Raw genomic sequence first — 26,513 nt, forward strand, 5'->3', positions numbered from 1 at the left:
GATGATTATTGTAGTGACTGACTGTTCATGTTGCTATGGTGACTAATATTGTTGATTATTACCGTGACTGACAGTTCATGTTGCTATGGTGACTAATATTGATGATTATTATAGTGACTGACTGTTCATGTTGCTATGGTGACTAATATTGATGATTATTATAGTGACTGCCTGGTCATGTTGCTATGTTGACTAATATTGATGATTATTATAGTGACTGACTGGTCATGTTGCTATGGTGACTAATATTGATGATTATTATAGTGACTGACTGGTCATGTTGCTATGGTGACTATTTATTCCTTTGTTCTGTCCGTCCTCAGGAGTTGGAGCACCAGAGGGGAGTCCTGATGAACGAGATCCAAGCGGCCAAAAATTCCTGGTTCAGCAAGACCCTGGGCTCCCTGAAGAGCTCTACGGGCAGCACCTCCCAGCCCCCCTCCTCCCCCAAAGATGGGCCCCTGTAGGCCTCTACACAGACCACCTTGGCTGGGGGGGGGGGGTCTCCGGAGAAGAGTCTACAGTATGCACAGGAGAGCTTATGAACACTACCTAAATAACACCTGAGACGATGCACTATTCCCTTTCCAGGGGTGGAAGACAGCCACAGGACATAGTCAGCCCTCTACACATCTTCCTCTCTCTCAAACTCACCCACTTTTCCACTGGACCAGCCAACCACCCTTCTTCACTTGAGCTTTGATGGAAAAATGACATGTCGTCATTCGTGTTGTGTGGAACCAAGATGGAGAATGACTGGTGAATCTAGTGTGGGTTGTCATTTACACTGTTGGCCGGGCTCCTAGCTGTCTTCAAAAAGCCAATCATTTTGTCTTTGAAGTGAGAGATTAGCGGAGTACTATAGGAACTCTGGTCCTTATAACGCCAAGGTGGACATTCAATAAAACCGCTCTGCCCACTGGTGATATATTGCTACTGCTGAGTGACAAAAATATATATATAGCCTATCGGCAGGTTATGTGGCTAACTGATATTATGAGAAATCTTAAGTGCTCTAGCAGTCTTGACCCTGACTTGTAAGGATCACGCGACAGCTACAGGCAGTAGTTGACAGGCTAGGAATACGTATTTGCTGCTTAAAAAAGGCAACTACTACAGGACACATCTTCCGCATAACACATCTTTACGGCTCAATGAAAGGGGCGTACTGCATTCAGAATCTAAAAACTACATCTTGTTTGTCCTTTATAGTAATATTACGTAAACTATGTTGTCCTATAAATGTGTATAACTCATTATTGATCTTTTTTAAAAATCTTGTACAGTTCTAAAACAAATAAGAAACGATAAGAAAATAATAATAATTTGCAATTTGAATGTGGAGGTAATTAAGCACAGTGTGAAAGATCTGGGTCAAGTTCAAATGTCGGGAGAACCAAAGTGACATTCCTACTGGACTGTTTCATTCCTGCTTCTATAACACCATAGCCTGAACACTGGGCTCACTATTGTTTTTAAAGGTGCAGCGTAGTCTTCAATATGGTTTAACCGGGCTAAAAACTCAAAGGTATACCTAAAGCTTATCCACCACATTAGGACCTACTGAGCTACTTATTCCACTGGACTGAGCTCAAATTTCAACTTCAAGTCATTGTGTGTCACTCAAGTCCTTGCACAGATCGTTCCATTGATCAGAGTGAAGCATGAACCAATCCTGAAGACAGGAGGTAACCTCATTCTAACGTAATGTTTATGAAGGGCTCCCCCATCTCTCTTCTATTGTTAGCAGTCATTGGAGTACTCCATCTATGCTACTTGGCTGCTTTAACTGTCTCCATTTAACTCAGCCCAACTGCACCTTTACAAACCCTGACACTCACCTAACCATAACTTGTAAAGCGCGGTAGTTGAATATAAACAGACATGGCTCCCAATAACATATGAAATGTCATGATGAACCAATGAAATGGCAGAATAGAAGGGCATTCTTATCAAAAAAAAAGACTGAGACCGTGAGGTGTGCAACAAGCAATTGAACATTCCAAAATGTCTATCCAAGCCAAGGTGTCCATGAGGGTTAACATATGATGGAAAGACTCAATGGCCATGCAGTATAACATATGATGGAAAGACTCAATGGCCATGCAGTGTAACATATGATGGAAAGACTCAATGGCCATGCAGTGTAACATATGATGGAAAGACTCAATGGCCATACAGTATAACATATGATGGAAAGACTCAATGGCCATACAGTATAACATATGATGGAAAGACTCAATGGCCATGCAGTATAACATATGATGGAAAGACTCAATGGCCATACAGTATAACATATGATGGAAAGACTCAATGGCCATGCAGTATAACATATGATGGAAAGACTCAATGGCCATGCAGTATAACATATGATGGAAAGACTCAATGGCCATGCAGTGTAACATATGATGGAAAGACTCAATGGCCATGCAGTATAACATATGATGGAAAGACTCAATGGCCATGCAGTATAACATATGATGGAAAGACTCAATGGCCATGCAGTATAACATATGATGGAAAGACTCAATGGCCATGCAGTATAACATATGATGGAAAGACTCAATGGCCATGCAGTATAACATATGATGGAAAGACTCAATGGCCATGCAGTATAACATATGATGGAAAGACTCAATGGCCATGCAGTATAACATATGATGGAAAGACTCAATGGCCATGTAGTATAACATATGATGGAAAGACTCAATGGCCATGCAGTATAACATATGATGGAAAGACTCAATGGCCATGCAGTATAACATATGATGGAAAGACTCAATGGCCATGCAGTATAACATATGATGGAAAGACTCAATGGCCATGCAGTATAACATATGATGGAAAGACTCAATGGCCATGCAGTATAACATATGATGGAAAGACTCAATGGCCATGCAGTATAACATATGATGGAAAGACTCAATGGCCATGCAGTATAACATATGATGGAAAGACTCTCTCAATAGCAATGGGGATTAACATACAATGGAAAGACATTCAATAGCAGCCCACTCATTACACTCTGTTTTCTAGAGCCATATTAATGCATGTTTGTGCTGTGGACAGCTTCCAACAGACCTGCCATGAACCACCGCTTTGGCCTCTATTAGAAGCACTGTAGCGTTGGATTCACCCTTTGGACAAAGACCGAGAGCGCTTGTATACCTATACGTGTGTGTCCTGCACTGACTGGTTCCAGGTGAAATGGTTTCTTCACAACTCAGTGACTGTTGTTGTCTAAGACCCAGAACTATGTCGATGAAATAATTAGAATTAAGCCATCTCAATATATTATACTCTCAAAAGATTGTCACCTGTGCTATGGCATTCCTGTCTGCCATTTTAAGACCAGGATGGGTGCGAGTAGGCAGGGACGGGGGTTGCGTCAAATTTCTGAACCTGCTTCCTTTCCTTGTCTCCTTTCCTTTGTGACCACTGATCTGAAAAACCGCAACAGTTGAAAGTAATATGATGGATGCCTGTCCAGGTGTTTCACAATGGAAAGGCAGAGAAATAAGGTCGCCAGTTAAGAATATTAGGACACAGCCATGTTTTTAGGTGTGTTAAATGGACAGCATGTCTTTCATATGTGTCACATGCTGTGTAATGGTTTCAAAGTGCTTCAGCCAGAGTCCTATCAAGTTTTACAAGGCTCAAGGCCTCTGTGTATGTTTGCTATGTGCACTAACATTGCGTCAATATTTTAAACACTATTTTAAGTTGATTTGTACTCATAAGTTATTCAGAGAGCAAACCTACTTTCTTTTCTTCCTAATTTTCTGTTGCTGAGAAGACAGTGGCCAAATTATAATCAACTACAACGATGCAAAACAAATAACTTCAGATTCACAATATTGTACAGTTATGCTATACTTCAACAGTTGTTCTTCTTTAGTTTCCAACATGGGGGAGTTGTCCTTCCCTGTTCCTCGTCATTCCCATGTGAATCTGTGACATGCTGTAACTCTAATGGTATTTTCTGCACAGTAATCGTCTGACGTACATCAATAAAATTCCGTTCTCTGTCCACTGATTTACTGTTCTTTCAATGCTTATTGTATTTTCCTTAAATCAAATGAAATGTATGTGTGAGGTGAGATTCTCATATTTAAACCAAATCAAATAAAGGAGAGCAGCACCAGGAGCTCAGATGAGAGCTCTCCTTTATTTTGTTTAAGTGTTCCACTCCGCTAGCCAGCACCTCGCCTAAATAGGTGTGTGTTTATTTTGCGTCTAGAGATTCTCATATTGGCAGTTTGTTGTAAAATGGATGACTCTTCCAGGCTAATACTGGGCTTCTAAATAAATGTTTTATTCATTTTATGTCATCACACAGCAACTACCATCTTGAATGGATGCTGTGTTAAATATTTCTGTAGAATACAAGACAATCCAATTGATTTAGATTATTGTGATATGATCAAACATACAAAATGTATAGACCTGTACATCTTCAATACATTCCCCTCTTATGACCGTTAAATCAATCTCATGTTGTCTAAAATATGTCACCTTCAAAAGGTAGGCTACAATTATTAGAATGAATGAAAAACGGGAAACACAGAAATGAATGACAAAACCAACACTGTTAACTACACCCCCCTTCCAACCCCCAAATAAACCAACACTGTTAACTACACCCCCTCCCAACCCCCAAATAAACCAACACTGTTAACTACACCCCCTCCCAACCCCCAAATAAACCAACACTGTTAACTACACCCCCTCCCAACCCCCAAATAAACCAACACTGTTAACTACACCCCCTCCCAACCCCCAAATAAACCAACACTGTTAACTACACCCCCTCCCAACCCCCAAATAAACCAACACTGTTAAACACCCCCTCCCAACCCCCAAATAAACCAACAGTTAACTACACCCCCTCCCAACCCCCAAATAAACCAACACTGTTAACTACACCCCCCTCCCAACCCCCAAATAAAGCATTTGTAAGCAATAATTCTAAGTAAAATAGCCATACTTTATACATTTCATTGGTGTAAATGAATGGTTTATACATGTATGGACATGTCAGCAGTATAATGCAGGCTTACTATTTGGCAATGTTAGAGTGAGAATACAAGATAGCAGGTGAATATTGGCCCTTGAAATGGAAATGGACTATTTTAATGACACTCATTTGATCAGTTATTTGAGTTCCATTGAGAAAAGCCCTTAGCCAATGAAAACGAGGGTTCGCCTCGCAGGCCACTTACAATATGATTCTGTTGCAGAAATGCTGTGCTTTGCCTCATAACCTCACCTCGTCCAACAGTTTCTTTACAGGTTTTGCCATTACTGGGTTGGAAGCCCCTGCACACAGAGGTAGAGTGGTAGCTCCAGTGAGGTCGTAGAGATGAGGTGAATATGATGTGCGGGTAACTACCCAATAATTTTTTTACAACCAATGAATGAAGGGAAAATTGGTTTGAGCCACAAACAAGCTATTCTGGTCAGTCATGTAAATTTCCAGAGGAATAAAAGTGCAGTTTGACTTAAATAGTAAACGATTAGCAGTGTGAATGCTTTTTGTTGTAATCTATGTAGATTAATCAATGTATACAGTGCAAATATTAGATCAATACCATTATTTCAAAATAAACATTACAATACACCTTGACTACATTCATAAGCTCACAAATACAATATCTTTACTACCTGAATGAGAGGATTATGTGTATGCATTCACAGATTTGCATATGAAGTCTGTAGATTCAAACATTGAATTGTAGAAAGGTGCAGAGAATACAAAGTATGTGGCCTTAGAAGTAAAATAGTTCAGAGGGGCCTTGTCCAGTTCAGAGGGGCCTTGTCCAGTTCAGAGGGGCCTTGTCCTGTTCAGAGGGGCCTTGTCCTGTTCAGAGGGGCCTTGTCCTGTTCAGAGGGGCCTTGTCCTGTTCAGAGGGGCCTTGTCCTGTTCAGAGGGGCCTTGTGCTGTTCAGAGAGGCCTTGTCCTGTTCAGAGCGGCCTTGTCCTGTTCAGAGAGGCCTTGTCCTGTTCAGAGAGGCCTTGTCCTGTTCAGAGAGGCCTTGTCCTGTTCAGAGAGGCCTTGTCTTGAAAAGCAATGAAAATTAAGAGGTTAAAGGAACTTGGAAACCAAGTTTAGACCAGAGTTACAAGTTAATTTGCAAATTCGTTATGAGTATCCAAATTCGTTACGCACAGAGAGGAACAATAAATATCAAGGGAAGTATAGTAGTCGTTTGTCCCCAGTCTAAACAGATACAGATATGACGAGATTAGACATCCATTCTCCCTCTCATCCTTCCTCCTCCATGTTGTCATCTACCATCTCACCTGACTCTCACAATGACGTCGGCCATTTTAGGACAACAGTAGGTGAGGAGCTCGTACTGTTTGGTACCTGCCACTCACTCATTGACACTGTGCCGTTTTGCTGCCAGACTCCACCCCCATGGAAAATCTGTTGCCAAGGTTTTTGGGGCTCGGGGGAGTGGTCAAGACCGGGGAGGACGGCTCCCGCTTGGTGGTGGTGGAGTCCACCGAGGAGCAGCTCTTCTGGGGCACCCTAGGCCGTACCACTGCGGTCTTGGGGATGACCGACATCTGTCTCTGCCCATCAACTCCCCTTAGCGGGGGCCTGGTGGGTGGACGGGAGGGGAAGAGACCCCCAGCCAGTAGAGGAGGGTTGGTGGTGGAGGGTATGGGGCAGCGTGGCGGGAGGGGCGGGGGGCACTGGTCGTCCTCCTGGGTCTGGGAAGTGTCCGTTCCCTGGCAGGCCTGGCCCTCCAGGGAGTCCTGGGGAGGGTCCTGCTGCATGCTGCTCTGCCTGGAGGTGGTCTTGTCAGAGCCGGGCATATCGCAGCTGTCCGTGCGCCGCCGGGAGCCCTCGTGCATACGGCTGGTGGCCACCACAGCCTTCATGATAGCCTGCAGTCAGAGAAACATGGCACACCGCTGTCAGTCACCAAGCCTGCCTCAGAGACGAGGCATACAGCTGTGCTTCAGCCAGAATCTGAATGTCAATGTAACAATAGTGGTGATTAGGTTCATGCATTCCATTCAAGACAATGGTTGGGCCACAAGCTTACATTTCCCAAGAGGATCAGGACGGCATACAATAATTTGAACTGCAATGTTTGTTGATGTCTATTGTCGTAAGAAATGCATTACTCTGAGTGAGGGCTCAATTCAATCTGTGTTGCTGATGTTCAGAGTTATAGGGCAATTGAAATTTAAAGGCATTGTTCCCGCGTTCGCAGAGACTGCATTCAGTCAACTTAATCAGAAATGTACTTTTAATCTCGCTATAATAATCATTTTGGGGGTGCTTATATTTGTCCTGTTACCCACGTGTAATGGAAATGTGTTTCTTGCATATCCCACCTCCCCCTGAGTTACCAACAGAGAGTGGCAGGTCTCAGCCAGGCTCACCATTGTCCAGTGGCCCTCGAGCAATTGGAGTTAGGTGCCTTGCTCAAGGGTACAGCGACAGAAGTGTCACCTTGTCGGCTCCGGGATTCAAACCTACAACCTTTCAGTTTCTAGCCCAATGCTCTAACCTCGAGGCTACCTGCCACCCTGTAACACTGAACTTCAGTGATACGGATTGAATCGAGCCCTACATTTTTCAAATGAATGGTCAAGTTTTTATTATTCCAAAATATTATAGCACTCTTGATGCTATCATCAAGCCCCTCACTCACCTTGAGTTTGCGCCGGGCGTTGAACTCCTGTAGCTTCCTCTGAGTCGTGTCCATGTGGGAGAAACGGGCAGCCTTGCCCAGTACCCAGGGGTGCTCCAGAGCCTCCTTCACCGTCAGCCTCTTGTGGGGGTCCTGCACTATCAGCTTACTGACCTGAGGGGACAGCCAACGGGAGAGAGGTTCTTTTTGACTTAGTTGACCTTGTGGCAGCAATGGAATAGTCCCAAAAGTGCAAACCCCAAATCAAATTTAGCACAACTCGAATATTAAAACTATTTTACATGTATTTGACCCAGGTCTGATAAAGACAGTAATTGTGTAAAGAAAGAACATTTATTAAATTAAATGTGCTGAAGCAAAGTTGATTGAATCTGGCCCAGAGCAAAACTAAATGGAGGTGTCAGGTAGCCTAGTGGTTAGAGTGTTGGACTAGTAATCAGAAGGTTGCAAGATTGAATCCCCGAGCTGACAAGGTAAAAATCTGTCGTTCTGCACCTGAACAAGGCAGTTAACCCACTGTTCCTAGGCCGTCATTGAAAATAAGAATTTGTTCTTAACTGACTTGCCTGGTTAAATAAAGGTAAGAAAAATAAATACATTTACAAACCTAACGTCTTACAATACTGTATAACATCTTATATTTGTCATATACAGGTCATTCTTGAATTACTATGGCATTTGGGAAACTACATTTTTCTATATATTGTTTTTATTTAAATGTATTGGGTACTTCCTCCCATTCTAAATCAACTAATTAGGTAGCTTGTGGGTCTTTGTAGTGGTAGCTTAATGACTTTAAATAATTTTTACCATTATGATAACATTGTCCAACCAGTAGGAGTCGTAACACCAACGATGGCAACACCAACGATGGTAACACCAATGATGGTAGCACCAATTAAACATTTTTAAATAATTTTCTGAAATGGAGGCTCAAATATCTCAAATCTAAGGTTATCAACCCAAGCAAAAACATTTACTAAAGTGATATGATTAATCATTTTGCTCACAATGTTATTTCTCTTTATTTAAATTGACACCAAGTGAGGCTTTGGATTTAGACACACCACATGATCAATGGAATCCTCACATTTATGACATCATTTTCTTTAATATAGACCCCTCCCCCAATAACAGTTTGCTACTTGAGATGATGCTCAAGATCCTTGTATATCTTTGTAATCAGTGATTTTCAAGGCGGTAACAACAATGACATAAAACTGAGGGACACACACTATACTAGTAACAAAAAATAGGTGTTTTAATAGTCTAATTTGTTTTTATTGATCTATACAATATCATACATACTAGCATTCAAAATAATAGATATCTCTAAATCCCCCAAAACATGTCACTACACATCTAAACATCACTACTGGGACAAGCAAATTTGCTTACCAAGAACACTTTCAACAATGCATAAACATAAGGTTTTGCAGTATAAAGGACTTGCATTATGTTTTACCTCTGATTAACAGTTCAATATAAACAAAAACATGTATGATGTGTAACTATATGTCATTTTAAAGTGTTCTTCATGGTTGCAAAGGGCCTGAAATGCCACAGCAATTCAAGAACGACCCACACATATCATGGGCTCTATTTTAACAAACCTAACACAATGGTAAATCTAAGAGCCGGTGGTAGCGCTATAGGTTCGAGAAATATTTCTGCTATTTTCATAACCAAGAATGAGGGGCACAGTGCTGGCGGGGATGTGAAAGGGCTGGTTTTTGATGAATAAATAAGTTGAGGCTTGACACTGGCCAATCAGAACATGCTCCATGGCTAAATATGTGGTTGCATCAAGTTGTGTATTTACGGTCATTTATGTATTGCCTTGTAATCAATTCCAATGTTAGTCCATTACAGTTTGTTAAATGGCTTACAGAAACAAAATAACAAAATTAAGACCTACCCATCTTTGCTAAATACGTTAACTTGAACCTGTTTGCATTCCACATTGTTCTAAGCAATTGCATGGCTTCAATATGAAAATATATACAGTACCAGTCAAAGGTTTGGACACACCTACTCATTTCAGGGTTTTTCTTAATAGTGTAGAATAATAGTGAAGATATCAAAACTATGAATAACACATATAGAATCATGTAGTAACCAAGAAAGTGTTAACAAATCAAAAGCAGCCCATATAAATGCTTCACAGAGTTCAAGTAACAGACACATCTCAACATCAACTACAGAGGAGACTGCGGGAATCAGGCCTTCATGGTCAAATTGCTGCAAAGAAGCGACTACTAAAGGACACCAATAAGAAGAAACTTGCTTGGGCCAAGAAACACGAGCAATGAACATTAGACCGGTGGAAATCTGTCCTTGGGTCTGATGAGTCCAGATTTCAGATTTTTAGTTCTAACCGCTGTGTCTTTGTTAGATGCAGAGTAGGTGAACGGATGATCTCCGCATGTGTGGTTCCCACCGTGAAGCATGGAGGAGGGGGTGTGATGGTGTTTTGCTTGTGACGCTGTCTGTGATTTATTTAGAATTCAAGGCACACTTAACCATCATGGCTACCACAGCATTCTGCAGCGATATGCCATCCCATCTGTTTAGCGCTTAGTGGGACTATCATTTGTTTTTCAACAGGAAAATGACCCAACACACCTCCTGGCTGTGTAAGGGCTATTTGACCAGGAAGGAGAGTGATGGAGTGCTGCATCAGATGACCTGGCCTCCACAATCACCCGACCTCAACCCAATTCAGATGGTTTGCGATGAGTTGGACCGCAGAGTGAAGGAAAAGCAGCCAACAAGTGTTCAGCATATGTGCGAACTCCTTCAAGACTGTTAGAAAAGCATTCCAGGTGAAGCTGATTGAGAGAATGCCAAGACATAGCGTTCACACTGATATAGGGGCTAAGCCTACTGTAAATTGCATTAGCCTGGGCATGGACATGCCAAACGTTGTCAATAAGCAAGATTAAATTAAATATTGATAAGGCCTGAATTGTTACATGAAAATGACTTGTAAATACTAGGTTCACCGGTATTAACCAAGGTTCTCATCTCTCGGTGGGATGGAAGGTGTAGGATACATGCACTGCATGAAATTACTACTTTGGATCACATTTCATTATTTGTGGGGTGCTTTTATTTTTTCTGTTAAATACAAGTGTGTTTCTTGCATATCCCAACTCCCACTGAGACAACCGCAGTGAGTGGGGTCACAACTGTACAGCGACCCTGGAGCAATTAGGGTTAAGTGCTTTGCTCAAGAGCACAGCAAACTCCGGTATTCCAACCAACGACCGTTCAGTTACTGGCCCAATGCTCTAGCCTCGAGGCTACGTGCCGCCCCTGTAAGGACACACCTCAAATATTCCCACCTCTCCCATCTGAGCACTAGCGAGCTGATATAAGACAGGTGAAATACCAAATATCTGGCTGTAATGCCTCAATCACACCGACAGCGTCACTGCGCAAAATGGTACGCAGCATCATCTGGATATGTGTGCAACAACAGTTCAACATTCACCTTCTACCGTTTCTGTCAAGCCTTCTACACATACATTCAATAAATCCAACGTACGCACCACACCATACTGCAACGCAATGCTGCAAAGCTAACGCAGCGTTCCATTGGAAATTAATGTACTTCTGTACCAAAATGCAATGACGCTGTCTGTGTGATCAAGGCATAAAAGGTCAAAGTTGCCAAAACATGTGCGTTTGACACTAGTGCAGCCTTAACGCCAGTCGAAAATAGAGCCCCAAGTATTAAAAGGTATTGTAATCAATACCAAACAGCATTTGTACATACATATACATAATTGTCAAAGAAAGCAATAATGTTTATAAGCAGACCTTCAAATATAGTATAAGTGTTTCTCATAATAAAAGCCTCTGTTTTAAGTAAACGGTGGAACCCACCAAGTCCTTCGCGTTGAGGGAGACCTCGTCCCACCAGGGGGAGACAAACTCATAGTCGCAGTTGAGGATGCGGCTGTACATGTACTGGTCTCCCCTCGGATCGAAGAATGGTTCGAACCCACACAACCTGAGGGGAGAGGCAACATTTCCCTTGAATTATTTATTTGTTTCACCACTCTCACTTGATTTAAAGATACGGGACAGTTTCAGACAAAAGACCTCTAATAGACTTGCATATTACATCCAGAATCCATAGGAAAAAGGGGAATATCTAAGGTTACATTAGTTGCAATACTGTGATGAGAGGACTTCAATTTGTCATAAAATTGCCAGCTACCCACGGAGTACACGCAGATCTTGGGCAAGATTTTAAAGTGTAGTTTCTTTTAACTCACAAGATGTACAGGATCACTCCCACAGACCACATGTCCACTTCAGGACCATAGGCATTACCTCTGAGGATCTCTGGAGCTGCAGGGCGAGACATGGGGAGGGAGGGATGGAGAGGGAGCTATCAGCTCCCACACAGGACAGCTCATCCTGATAAACACACTATGAACTATGAATGTTATTTCCTTGAAAGCTACACTCTGTAGCCTCCATTAAACCTTTCAGCCCTGATCCCGGGGCTGGTCTAGTGGTAGTGCTGCAGCCTCCATTAAACCTTTCAGCTCTGATCCCGGGGCTGGTCTAGTGGTAGTGCTGCAGCCTCCATTAAACCTTTCAGCTCTGATCCCGGGGCTGGTCTAGTGGTAGTGCTGCAGCCTCCATTAAACCTTTCAGCCCTGATCCCGGGGCTGGTCTAGTGGTAGTGCTGCAGCCTCCATTAAACCTTTCAGCCCTGATCCCGGGGCTGGTCTAGTGGTAGTGCTGCAGCCTCCATTAAACCTTTCAGCCCTGATCCCGGGGCTGGTCTAGTGGTAGTGCTGCAGCCTCCATTAAACCTTTCAGCTCTGATCCCGGGGCTGGTCTAGTGGTAGTGCTGCAGCCTCCATTAAACCTTTCAGCTCTGATCCCGGGGCTGGTCTAGTGGTAGTGCTGCAGCCTCCATTAAACCTTTCAGCTCTGATCCCGGGGCTGGTCTAGTGGTAGTGCTGCAGCCTCCATTAAACCTTTCAGCTCTGATCCCGGGGCTGGTCTAGTGGTAGTGCTGCAGCCTCCATTAAACCTTTCAGCTCTGATCCCGGGGCTGGTCTAGTGGTAGTGCTGCAGCCTCCATTAAACCTTTCAGCTCTGATCCCGGGGCTGGTCTAGTGGTAGTGCTGCAGCCTCCATTAAACCTTTCAGCTCTGATCCCGGGGCTGGTCTAGTGGTAGTGCTGCAGCCTCCATTAAACCTTTCAGCTCTGATCCCGGGGCTGGTCTAGTGGTAGTGCTGCAGCCTCCATTAAACCTTTCAGCTCTGATCCCGGGGCTGGTCTAGTGGTAGTGCTGCAGCCTCCAGACTACATACGCACCTGGAGGCTGCTGTTCCTTCCCCCGTGACTCCATTCACTTTCTGTGTTTCATCCATCTCATATTACATTTTATATATTTACTTTTTTTACAAATATTATAGTGCGCCCTAACAATTTGTTTTGTTGTGGTTGAAGACGATTCATTGGACTGATATCAATCTCACAATGTTTGTGTAAATATAATAATATATGTCAATATTTCCAAGCCAATCCCGGGTTGCCCCTTTTAAAGTTACACTGTGGTCTCTATTTCCTTTCATTAGTGTGACCTTGCAGTTTGTTTTGTTATGGTTCAATGGGAAGCACCAATCAATAAACAGTTTGGGAATGTGACTCAACACACCAGGCGACCCTGATATATCTGTCCATTTATAACTCACCGCAGTATCCAGGCGTGCCACACACCGTCTTCATGGTAACTTGCTCATCTATTATCTTTGAGAGGCCGAAGTCAGCTGTGAAGATCAGATAATGGTTTAGTATTAGTATTATACACTGAGTGTTCAAAACATTAGGAACACCTTGCTTATATTGAGTTGCTTCCCCTTTTGTCCTCAGAACAGCCTCAATTCATCAGGGCATGGACTCTACAAGGTGTCAAGTGTTCCACAGGTATGCTGGACCATGGCTAGATGTCCTTTGGGTGGTGGATCATTCTTGATACACATGGGAAACTGTTGAGCATGAAAACCCCAACAGCGTTGTCGTTCATGACACACTCAAAGTGGTGCGCCTGTCACCTACTAGCATACACCGTTCAAATACCCTTAAATCTTCTGTCTTGCCCATTCACCCTCTGAATGGCACACATACACAATCCATGTCTCAATTGTCTCAAGGCTTAAAAATCCTTATTTAACCTGTCTCCTCCTCTTCATCTACAGTGGTTGAAGTGGATTTAAAAAGTGACATCAATAAGGGATCATAGCTTTAACCTGGATTCACCAGTCTATGTCATGGACACCAGTCTATGTTACGGACACCAGTCTATGTCATGGACACTAGTCTATGTCATGGACACTAGTCTATGTCACGGACACCAGTCTATGTCACGGACACCAGTCTATGTCACGGACACCAGTCTATGTCACGGACACCAGTCTATGTCACGGACACCAGTCTATGTCACGGACACCAGTCTATGTCACGGACACCAGTCTATGTCACGGACACCAGTCTATGTCACGGACACCAGTCTATGTCACGGACACCAGTCTATGTCACGGACACCAGTCTATGTCACGGACACCAGTCTATGTCACGGACACCAGTCTATGTTACGGACACCAGTCTATGTCACGGACACCAGTCTATGTCATGGACACCAGTCTATGTCATGGAAAGAGATCCTAATGTTTTGTACACTCAGTGTACATTTGAAAGGATGAGATGAGCATTGGCCTTATCATCTTTAATAGTTGTATCATTAATGTTACATGTTCTTTATGATACAGAGGGATAGTTCATGTTGTTGCCTAACCATTACTTAGGAATAATGGAATGGACATCAATAACAGGAAATACAGTAGTAAACAAAGTAACTCATATTATATCAAAAGTCCAGATCCCCGACTCCTGCCACTAATGAATCACTAATGAATTCATCTTGGAACCCAGAATCAAATTTGAGGTCTAGTTTTGGGGGAAGTGTTGATTTTTTGCCTAGTGTGAGTGGCGAAGTCAACACCCCATCCTCTGAAGGCGAAATTAACCCCTCCACTTCGGAAATTTGAAAGATGCCACCCTGCGAAATCGAGATTAGACCAAATAATCAGTAACGCAAAAAAATAAGAATTGTTCCTCATATGCTTTATACAGTATACCTAATGTCCCCAACAGATGTAACTTCAGTTTATCTGGGAGACAGTCAGTTTAACTAGGAGACAGTCAGTTTAACTAGGAGACAGTCAGTTTAACTAGGAGACAGTCAGTTTAACTAGGAGACAGTCAGTTTATCTAGGAGACAGTCCGTTTATCTAGGAGACAGTCAGTTTAACTAGGAGACAGTCAGTTTAACTGGGAGACAGTCAGTTTATCTAGGAGACAGTCAGTTTATCTAGGAGACAGTCAGTTTATCTAGGAGACAGTCAGTTTAACTGGGGGACAGTCAGTTTAATTAGGAGACAGTCAGTTTAATTAGGAGACAGTCAGTTTATCTAGGAGACAGTCAGTTTAACTGGGAGACAGTCAGTTTATCTAGGAGACAGTCAGTTTATCTAGGAGACAGTCAGTTTATCTAGGAGACAGTCAGTTTATCTAGGAGACAGTCAGTTTATCTAGGAAGGTGTCCGTTGTGCAACAGCCTACAGGTACATGTAGTTACCAATCTTAAGCGGGGCGTCCAAAGAGAGGTCAGCGTACAGAAGGTTTTCTGGTTTCAGGTCACGGTGCACCACCCCATTGTCATGTAAATACTGTGGCAAAAACAAAAGAGAACAAAACAGTTGCAGCATTAGTTGAATGCACTGACTGTAAGTCGCCCTGGACAAGAGCATCTGTTAAATTATCCAAATTTAAATGTAAAATTACAGCCACAGTAAGCAAACAAAATGCCTCAAAACACACCCTGGGTGACATGTTGACAGCTACTTTTTTGTTTTACTGTTGACAAACTTGACCTCATGAGTTCATATGGACAAGTGGGCCTGTCACAACCAGTACTGGAGTTTGGAATGACCTTCTAAAATGACACAACAACAATTAGAATAAATTATCTATCTTTACCATTAGCATTTCGTTTTCAGTTTTTCAAAATGGGGACAGCTAAGTTTCTAAGTAAACCTTTTCCGTCATGTAATACAATATGTGGGATCATAAGAGGCCACCTTCTCTAGCCCTCCCCCACAATACAGGCCAGCAGAGCTCAGGGACAGGGATACTGTTTAACTGAGCCAAACCTCTACGGAATGGAAATCAATACGTTTCTAATCATCTGACAGAACTATAATTCAATACTGGATTGATACTCAAGGATAAAACATGATTTACCTCTGAATGAGTATCGATACAATAATACATTGGTTGGAGCAAAGCCTGTTCCCACACTGTTCCTTTGCAGATAAGTTTGGACACCCTTGCTGTACGTGCTATCAAAATGTATTGCTACAGCCCTAGTTACAGTTAACCAGGTCATCCAATGTATTGTTCTAGTAATCAAGAGCATCCAAACCCAGGACCTGTCACAGTTATGCAGCTGGAAATGAGTTCTGCCACCTATAAATATGGAGTTGACAGGCCCTTTTTAACTAGGCACACTTCTACCAATGTCAACGATAACATGTGTGTGGACTAGATGACAGATATGTTCGGGCATTGAAACTTGAAGAACAGAGAGCAGGTCAAACAGATCGTAGCTTGAGGAGAGAATTGCTGTGGGACCTGAGGGATTCAGACCAATCGGCATCATTTAATTGAATTTAAACTGTAAATGAGCAGCCCCTGATCTAAAATTGACTCAACAGATGGGGCCCATTGCTGCAGTCACTCAGAGGCTCTTTGACTGCTCTTAACATCCTCCCTGTCACTCAAAAGTCAAGAGAGTTCCAACTATGACTACTGGACTCGTTTTCTAACTATACCATGAAAGCGTAGAGTGAAATTTAAAGGAAACATTGCTCCTACAAAAAATGTAATTATGGAACTATGAATAGAATGTGTTAATATACTGTACGGTCTTGGTCTGATAATGTGCTTTTGGATTTCTGTTTGCTTATTAACTAGATTTGATTTTTATTAACTTTTTTTTGCCCTCTTCCATTCAAAGAATCAGCCAGAGTTCAGGTACGTCTAAGGTTTTCAGTTATTTAAATGTTGCTCTCTGGACTGTTGATTGTTGAACCCCTATGTTGTCCCCTATCAATACACCATTACTGCACTGATCAACTTCCACAATCTTTTATTTGTGGCAAGTTTATAGTTGATGCAAGTTTGTTAATATGTCTGTGTTTGTTTCCTCGCATGTTCTGGGTTTTTGGTGGAGTAATTCGATCACGATGGAGCTGGCTTAGCTAGGCCACAGTGCATGGCAGTGAACTAGCCTGGTCAGGCTCCTCATATCCTCATTACATGGTTACAGAACACTCATTAGGACAGTAAAATGATCTCTGTACATTACAGTCAATTCTCCCATGTGGTTTATTGGCAACAGCTGTTTCGACCAGACAGGTCTTCACAGTGGTGTAATGTACTTAAGTAAAAAATACTTTAAAGTACTACTTAAGTCGTTTTTTGGGGGGGGGGGATCTGTACTTTACTTTACAATTTATATTTTTGCCAACTTTTAGTACATTCCTAGAAAAAGAATGTAATTTTTACTCCATACATTTTCCCTGACACTCTAAAGTACTGTCACGTTCTGACCTTTATTTCCTTTGTTTTGTCATTATTTAGTATGGTCAGGGCGTGAGTTGGGGTGGGCAGTCTATGTTTGTTTTTCTATGATTTGGGTATTTCTATGTTTCGGCCTAGTATGGTTCTCAATCAGAGGCAGGTGTCATTAGTTGTCTCTGATTGAGAATCATACTTAGGTAGCCTGGGTTTCACTGTGTTTGTGGGTGATTGTTCCTGTCTCTGTGTTTTGCACCAGATAGGGCTGTGTTGGGTTTTCACATCTCTTGTTTTTGTTAGTTTGTTCATGTGAAGTGATTTATTAAAACATGAATCAAAATAACCACGCTGCGCTTTGGTCCGCCTCTCCATCAATGGAAGAAATCCCTTACAAGTACTTGTTACATTTTGACTGAAAAATTGTCCAATTAACACACTACCAATTGGGAAGAAAAAGGGGTAAAAAGTACCATTAAAAAAAATAGGGCTGACCCCATTTAGTTGTTTGGTCGATAGGCTGTTGGTCAACCAACATTTCTTTAGTCGAGCAGTCACAATATATATATTTTTTTCATGGTGCACAAGTCACCTGTCTGATTCGTGCCAGTCTCAGTGGACTAATTCATTGCGGGGACCACAGGGATGGCACAGTCCATCCCTCGAAGACGTGAAACTGAAATTGTATGTGGTTATATTATGTAAAAAATAATGGTGCAACACTAATAAATCAAATATTATTTTAGAACAAATGCACTTTCTCCCATGTTGGATATGGTTGCTGTCCGTGGTTCTGAAGCATAATCTTCAATGTGCCGTAGAATTGACGACTTTCCCTATGTTGCTATGTGCATAATAGCAAATTGAACCAGCATATTGGGATTGATGACAATGTGGCGAAGGCAGCAGCAGCAGAGACGAGGAAACAGCCTAAAGCCTTATTCAGACGGGATTAGTATACTGGGGGTGGTCGGGTAATGTAATTATGAGCACAAGCACAAAACACCACATCTGTCATTTTAGTCCAGTCTGAATCTGCCATGGCGGCAATTTTCACATGGCAGGAGAGTAACAATTCCAGCCAGAATAACCTAGTGAACTCCAAGGTCCTCTGATAATACTAGTCCCGTGTGAAATCGACATCCCTGTGTTTTGTGAGAAATGTCTTGGTTTGACAGGTGTTGCTCACGGTTTGAGCAAGAAAATAATAACTAATTGGATAAATTGAACGAAGTGCTGCGCAAATCCTATATATGAAGGGCCTACATGTATCAACTTTCACAGTGAATCCTATATATGAAGGGCCTACATGTATCAACTTTCACAGTGAATCCTATATATGAAGGGCCTACATGTATCAACTTTCACAGTGAATCCTATATATGAAGGGCCTACATGTATCAACTTTCACAGTGAATCCTATATATGAAGGGCCTACATGTATCAACTTTCACAGTGAATCCTTGCTGTTAATAGCTCGCAAAGCAGCATACAACTGACCTAACCATTTGCAGGGGCGGAGACAGTGGGGTGTCCGGGGTTTCATTCGCTACTGGCAGTTTGATGCTGATTGACATCTCATTTCACCTCTAGTTGAATGAAGCATTTATTTTCACGTTCGGTGGCGCATTTTTCAAATCAAGGACGAGGAAGAGAGAATATTAATGTTAGTTGTGAGATACAGAAGAAGAAGAAGAAGAAGAACATACAGAAGAAGAAGAGAGAATATTAATGTTAGTTGTGAGATACAGAAGAAGAAGAAGAAGAAGAACATACAGAAGAAGAAGAGAGAATATTAATGTTGGTTGTGAGATACAGAAGAAGAAGAAGAACATACAGAAGAAGAAGAGAGAATATTAACGTTGGTTTGAGATACAGAAGAAGAAGAAGATACAGAAGAAGAAGAAGAACATACAGAAGAAGAAGAGAGAATATTAATGTTGGTTGTGAGATACAGAAGAAGAAGAAGAGAGAATATTAACGTTGATTGTGAGATACAGAAGAAGAAGAAGAGAGAATATTAATGTTGGTTGTGAGATACAGAAGAAGAAGAACATACAGAAGAAGAAGAGAGAATATTAATGTTGGTTGTGAGATACAGAAGAAGAAGAAGAGAGAATATTAATGTTGGTTGTGAGATACAGAAGAAGAAGAACATACAGAAGAAGAAGAGAGAATATTAATGTTGGTTGTGAGATACAGAAGAAGAAGAAGAAGAAGAACATACAGAAGAAGAAGAGAGAATATTAATGTTGGTTGTGAGATACAGAAGAAGAAGAAGAAGAAGAACATACAGAAGAAGAAGAGAGAATATTAATGTTGGTTGTGAGATACAGAAGAAGAAGAGAGAATATTAACGTTGGTTGTGAGATACAGAAGAAGAAGAACATACAGAAGAAGAAGAGAGAATATTAACGTTGGTTGTGAGATACAGAAGAAGAAGAAGAAGAAGAACATACAGAAGAAGAAGAGAGAATATTAATGTTGGTTGTGAGATACAGAAGAAGAGAGAATATTAACGTTGGTTGTGAGATACAGAAGAAGAAGAACATACAGAAGAAGAAGAAGAATATTAACGTTGGTTGTGAGATACAGAAGAAGAAGAACATAAGAAGAAGAGAGAATATTAACGTTGGTTGTGAGATACAGAAGAAGAAGAAGAACATACAGAAGAAGAAGAAGAACATACAGAAGAAGAAGAGAGAATATTAACGTTGGTTGTGAGATACAGAAGAAGAAGAACATAAGAAGAAGAGAGAATATTAACGTGAGATACAGAAGAAGAAGAAGAAGAAGAACATACAGAAGAAGAAGAGAGAATATTAATGTTGGTTGTGAGATACAGAAGAAGAAGAAGAACATACAGAAGAAGAAGAGAGAATATTAACGTTGGTTGGATTGTGAGATACGTTGGTTGTGAGAAGAAGAAGAAGAACATACAGAAGAAGAAGAGAGAATATTAATGTTGGTTGTGAGATACAGAAGAAGAAGAAGAACATACAGAAGAAGAAGAGAGAATATTAATGTTGGTTGTGAGATACAGAAGAAGAAGAAGAAGAACATACAGAAGAAGAAGAGAGAATATTAACGTTGGTTTGAGATACAGAAGAAGAAGAAGAAGAAGATACAGAAGAAGAAGAAGAAGAAGAACATACAGAAGAAGAAGAGAGAATATTAACGTTGGTTGTGAGATACAGAAGAAGAAGAAGAAGAAGAAGAAGAGAGAATATTAACGTTGGTTGTGAGATACAGAAGAAGAAGAACATACAGAAGAAGAGAGAATATTAACGTTGGTTGTGAGAGATACAGAAGAAGAAAGAATATTAACGTTGGTTGTGAGATACAGAAGAAGAAGAACATACAGAAGAAGAAGAGAGAATATTAACGTTGGTTGTGAGATACAGAAGAAGAAGAAGAACATACAGAAGAAGAAGAGAGAATATTAATGTTGGTTGTGAGATACAGAAGAAGAAGAAGAACATACAGAAGAAGAAGAAGAAGAAGAACAGAAGAAGAAGAGAGAATATTAATGTTGGTTGTGAGATACAGAAGAAGAAGAAGAACATACAGAAGAAGAAGAGAGAATATTAACGTTGGTTGTGAGATACAGAAGAAGAAGAAAGAAGAACATACAGAAGAAGAAGAGAGAATATTAATGTTGGTTGTGAGATACAGAAGAAGAAGAAGAACATACAGAAGAAGAAGAGAGAATATTAATGTTGGTTGTGAGATACAGAAGAAGAAGAACATACAGAAGAAGAAGAGAGAATATTAACGTTGGTTGTGAGATACAGAAGAAGAAGAAGAAGAAGAACATACAGAAGAAGAAGAGAGAATATTAATGTTGGTTTGGATACAGAAGAAGAAGAGATACAGAAGAAGAAGAAGAATATTAACGTTGGTTGTGAGATACAGAAGAAGAAGAAGAAGAAGAGAGAATATTAACGTTGGTTGTGAGATACAGAAGAAGAAGAAAGAAAGAGAGAATATTAACAGAAGAAGAAGAAGAAGAGAGAATATTAACGTTTGTGAGATACAGAAGAAGAAGAAGAATATTAAGTGAGATAGAAGAAGAAGAAGAAGAACATACAGAAGAAGAAGAGAATATTAACGTTGGTTGTGAGATACAGAAGAAGAAAGAAGAACATACAGAAGAAGAAGAGAGAATATTAATGTTGGTTGTGAGATACAGAAGAAGAAGAAGAAGAACATACAGAAGAAGAAGAGAGAATATTAACGTTGGTTGTGAGATACAGAAGAAGATACAGAAGAAGAAGAGAGAATATTAACGTTGGTTGTGAGATACAGAAGAAGAAGAAGAAGAGAGAATATTAACGTTGGTTGTGAGATACAGAAGAAGAAGAAGAAGAGAGAATATTAATGTTGGTTGTGAGATACAGAAGAAGAAGAAGAAGAGAGAATATTAACGTTGGTTGTGAGATACAGAAGAAGAAGAGAGAATATTAATGTTGGTTGTGAGATACAGAAGAAGAAGAGAGAATATTAATGTTGGTTGTGAGATACAGAAGAAGAAGAACATACAGAAGAAGAAGAGAGAATATTAATGTTGGTTGTGAGATACAGAAGAAGAAGAAGAAGAAGAACATACAGAAGAAGAAGAGAGAATATTAATGTTAGTTGTGAGATACAGAAGAAGAAGAACATACAGAAGAAGAAGAGAGAATATTAACGTTGGTTGTGAGATACAGAAGAAGAAGAACATACAGAAGAAGAAGAGAGAATATTAATGTTAGTTGTGAGATACAGAAGAAGAAGAACATACAGAAGAAGAAGAGAGAATATTAATGTTGGTTGTGAGATACAGAAGAAGAAGAAGAAGAAGAACATACAGAAGAAGAAGAGAGAATATTAATGTTAGTTGTGAGATACAGAAGAAGAAGAAGAAGAAGAACATACAGAAGAAGAAGAGAGAATATTAATGTTAGTTGTGAGATACAGAAGAAGAAGAACATACAGAAGAAGAAGAGAGAATATTAACGTTGGTTGTGAGATACAGAAGAAGAAGAACATACAGAAGAAGAAGAGAGAATATTAACGTTGGTTGTGAGATACAGAAGAAGAAGAAGAAGAGAGAATATTAACGTTGGTTGTGAGATACAGAAGAAGAAGAAGAAGAGAGAATATTAATGTTGGTTGTGAGATACAGAAGAAGAAGAAGAAGAGAGAATATTAACGTTGGTTGTGAGATACAGAAGAAGAAGAGAGAATATTAATGTTGGTTGTGAGATACAGAAGAAGAAGAGAGAATATTAATGTTGGTTGTGAGATACAGAAGAAGAAGAACATACAGAAGAAGAAGAGAGAATATTAATGTTGGTTGTGAGATACAGAAGAAGAAGAAGAAGAAGAACATACAGAAGAAGAAGAGAGAATATTAATGTTGGTTGTGAGATACAGAAGAAGAAGAAGAAGAAGAAGAGAGAATATTAATGTTGGTTGTGAGATACAGAAGAAGAAGAAGAACATACAGAAGAAGAAGAGAGAATATTAACGTTGGTTGTGAGATACAGAAGAAGAAGAAGAAGAAGAACATACAGAAGAAGAAGAGAGAATATTAATGTTGGTTGTGAGATACAGAAGAAGAAGAAGAAGAAGAAGAACATACAGAAGAAGAAGAGAGAATATTAATGTTGGTTGTGAGATACAGAAGAAGAAGAAGAAGAACATACAGAAGAAGAAGAGAGAATATTAACGTTGGTTGTGAGATACAGAAGAAGAAGAACATACAGAAGAAGAAGAGAGAATATTAATGTTGGTTGTGAGATACAGAAGAAGAAGAACATACAGAAGAAGAAGAGAGAATATTAATGTTGGTTGTGAGATACAGAAGAAGAAGAAGAAGAAGAACATACAGAAGAAGAAGAGAGAATATTAATGTTGGTTGTGAGATACAGAAGAAGAAGAAGAACATACAGAAGAAGAAGAAGAACATACAGAAGAAGAAGAAGAACATACAGAAGAAGAGAGAATATTAACGTTGGTTGTGAGATACAGAAGAAGAAGAAGAAGAAGAACATACAGAAGAAGAAGAGAGAATATTAACGTTGGTTGTGAGATACAGAAGAAGAAGAACATACAGAAGAAGAAGAGAGAATATTAACGTTGGTTGTGAGATACAGAAGAAGAAGAACATACAGAAGAAGAAGAGAGAATATTAATGTTGGTTGTGAGATACAGAAGAAGAAGAACATACAGAAGAAGAAGAGAGAATATTAACGTTGGTTGTGAGATACAGAAGAAGAAGAAGAAGAAGAAGAGAGAATATTAACGTTGGTTGTGAGATACAGAAGAAGAAGAAGAACATACAGAAGAAGAAGAGAGAATATTAATGTTGGTTGTGAGATACAGAAGAAGAAGAAGAACATACAGAAGAAGAAGAGAGAATATTAATGTTGGTTGTGAGATACAGAAGAAGAAGAAGAACATACAGAAGAAGAAGAGAGAATATTAACGTTGGTTGTGAGATACAGAAGAAGAAGAAGAAGAAGAAGAGAGAATATTAACGTTGGTTGTGAGATACAGAAGAAGAAGAACATACAGAAGAAGAAGAGAGAATATTAACGTTGGTTGTGAGATACAGAAGAAGAAGAAGAAGAGAGAATATTAACGTTGGTTGTGAGATACAGAAGAAGAAGAGAGAATATTAATGTTGGTTGTGAGATACAGAAGAAGAAGAAGAAGAACATACAGAAGAAGAAGAGAGAATATTAACGTTGGTTGTGAGATACAGAAGAAGAAGAAGAAGAAGAACATACAGAAGAAGAAGAGAGAATATTAATGTTGGTTGTGAGATACAGAAGAAGAAGAAGAACATACAGAAGAAGAAGAGAGAATATTAACGTTGGTTGTGAGATACAGAAGAAGAAGAAGAAGAAGAAGAGAGAATATTAACGTTGGTTGTGAGATACAGAAGAAGAAGAACATACAGAAGAAGAAGAGAGAATATTAACGTTGGTTGTGAGATACAGAAGAAGAAGAAGAGAGAATATTAACGTTGGTTGTGAGATACAGAAGAAGAAGAAGAAGAGAGAATATTAACGTTGGTTGTGAGATACAGAAGAAGAAGAAGAAGAGAGAATATTAACGTTGGTTGTGAGATACAGAAGAAGAAGAGAGAATATTAATGTTGGTTGTGAGATACAGAAGAAGAAGAACATACAGAAGAAGAAGAGAGAATATTAATGTTGGTTGTGAGATACAGAAGAAGAAGAAGAACATACAGAAGAAGAAGAGAGAATATTAATGTTGGTTGTGAGATACAGAAGAAGAAGAGAGAATATTAACGTTGGTTGTGAGATACAGAAGAAGAAGAGAGAATATTAATGTTGGTTGTGAGATACAGAAGAAGAAGAGAGAATATTAACGTTGGTTGTGAGATACAGAAGAAGAAGAGAGAATATTAATGTTGGTTGTGAGATACAGAAGAAGAAGAGAGAATATTAATGTTGGTTGTGAGATACAGAAGAAGAAGAACATACAGAAGAAGAAGAGAGAATATTAATGTTGGTTGTGAGATACAGAAGAAGAAGAAGAACATACAGAAGAAGAAGAGAGAATATTAATGTTGGTTGTGAGATACAGAAGAAGAAGAAGAACATACAGAAGAAGAAGAGAGAATATTAATGTTGGTTGTGAGATACAGAAGAAGAAGAAGAACATACAGAAGAAGAAGAGAGAATATTAATGTTGGTTGTGAGATACAGAAGAAGAAGAAGAAGAAGAAGAGAGAATATTAATGTTGGTTGTGAGATACAGAAGAAGAAGAAGAACATACAGAAGAAGAAGAGAGAATATTAACGTTGGTTGTGAGATACAGAAGAAGAAGAAGAAGAAGAAGAACATACAGAAGAAGAAGAGAGAATATTAATGTTAGTTGTGAGATACAGAAGAAGAAGAAGAAGAAGAACATACAGAAGAAGAAGAGAGAATATTAATGTTAGTTGTGAGATACAGAAGAAGAAGAACATACAGAAGAAGAAGAGAGAATATTAACGTTGGTTGTGAGATACAGAAGAAGAAGAACATACAGAAGAAGAAGAGAGAATATTAATGTTAGTTGTGAGATACAGAAGAAGAAGAACATACAGAAGAAGAAGAGAGAATATTAACGTTGGTTGTGAGATACAGAAGAAGAAGAACATACAGAAGAAGAAGAGAGAATATTAACGTTGGTTGTGAGATACAGAAGAAGAAGAACATACAGAAGAAGAAGAGAGAATATTAATGTTGGTTGTGAGATACAGAAGAAGAAGAAGAACATACAGAAGAAGAAGAGAGAATATTAACGTTGGTTGTGAGATACAGAAGAAGAAGAAGAACATACAGAAGAAGAAGAGAGAATATTAACGTTGGTTGTGAGATACAGAAGAAGAAGAAGAAGAAGAAGAAGAGAGAATATTAATGTTGGTTGTGAGATACAGAAGAAGAAGAAGAAGAAGAAGAAGAGAGAATATTAACGTTGGTTGTGAGATACAGAAGAAGAACATACAGAAGAAGAAGAGAGAATATTAACGTTGGTTGTGAGATACAGAAGAAGAAGAACATACAGAAGAAGAAGAGAGAATATTAATGTTGGTTGTGAGATACAGAAGAAGAAGAACATACAGAAGAAGAAGAGAGAATATTAACGTTGGTTGTGAGATACAGAAGAAGAAGAACATACAGAAGAAGAAGAGAGAATATTTCCACAGCTCCACAAGCTCTTTTCGCGATTGGCAAAAGCATTATATTTCAAGTATGTTTTAATGTTTAGCATCAGGTTTAGGTTTCCTGAACAACTTTACGTAAGTTGAGTCACTGTGTAAGTTAATGTTAGACCTTTGGCTTCATTAACAGACAGTTAATCAGAAAAGGGAGATCGGTTCCCAATTTAGCTTAACATTATGTTTACATCTGTGCTAGTAATACACACATATAGAGTGCAGTGTCGTAAGTTACAGTATATAAATGTTTAGCTAATGTGGGGTAACTAGTAGGCTACAGCTGTCAGTGTTCAGCTGAGTAACATTCAGCAATTTAATTCCATTAACTCAGTTAGATTTTCATACTTGAACTCAAAACAAAAAATTGTTATTATCAATCTGTTAACATTACCCAAATGATTACCACAATTTGCAGATAGCCTGTTAGCAAACAGTAAAGGTGTAAGA

At 39.8% G+C, this 26,513-nt stretch overlaps 2 protein-coding genes across 7 annotated transcripts in view; one reads left to right on the top strand and one right to left on the bottom strand.

The window, feature by feature from the left end:
• LOC112252073 (rab GTPase-activating protein 1-like) overlaps window positions 1-4,036 on the top strand; it is a 152,560-nt gene extending 148,524 nt beyond the window's left edge. For all 4 annotated transcript variants that reach the window (XM_042323002.1, XM_042323003.1, XM_042323004.1 and 1 more), the window contains one exon: window positions 324-4,036. In XM_042323002.1, coding sequence (XP_042178936.1) covers window positions 324-467 — 144 coding nt within the window. In that variant the 3' untranslated portion in view covers window positions 468-4,036. The remainder of the gene's footprint in view (window positions 1-323) is intronic.
• An 881-nt stretch (window positions 4,037-4,917) lies between these two features.
• LOC112235408 (calcium/calmodulin-dependent protein kinase type IV) overlaps window positions 4,918-26,513 on the bottom strand; it is a 38,682-nt gene continuing 17,086 nt past the window's right edge. Inside the window, exons 6-12 of one of the 3 annotated variants that reach the window (XR_002951058.2) lie at window positions 15,344-15,434; window positions 13,401-13,475; window positions 11,960-12,035; window positions 11,565-11,691; window positions 7,674-7,826; window positions 6,304-6,897; window positions 4,919-6,059 (exon numbers count right to left, since the gene is read on the bottom strand). Coding sequence is in view for 2 of the 3 variants with exons in the window: in XM_024403854.2 (XP_024259622.1) it covers window positions 6,382-6,897; window positions 7,674-7,826; window positions 11,565-11,691; window positions 11,960-12,035; window positions 13,401-13,475; window positions 15,344-15,434 (1,038 nt within the window). In the remaining variant the exon portion in view is untranslated. Of the gene's footprint in view, window positions 6,898-7,673; window positions 7,827-11,564; window positions 11,692-11,959; window positions 12,036-13,400; window positions 13,476-15,343; window positions 15,435-26,513 lie in introns of all 3 variants that reach the window. The other 2 variants (XM_024403854.2, XM_042323006.1) reach the window with 2 other exon arrangements.

Source organism: Oncorhynchus tshawytscha, linkage group LG06, assembly GCF_018296145.1.
Source record: "Oncorhynchus tshawytscha isolate Ot180627B linkage group LG06, Otsh_v2.0, whole genome shotgun sequence".
Classification (NCBI taxonomy): domain Eukaryota; kingdom Metazoa; phylum Chordata; class Actinopteri; order Salmoniformes; family Salmonidae; genus Oncorhynchus; species Oncorhynchus tshawytscha.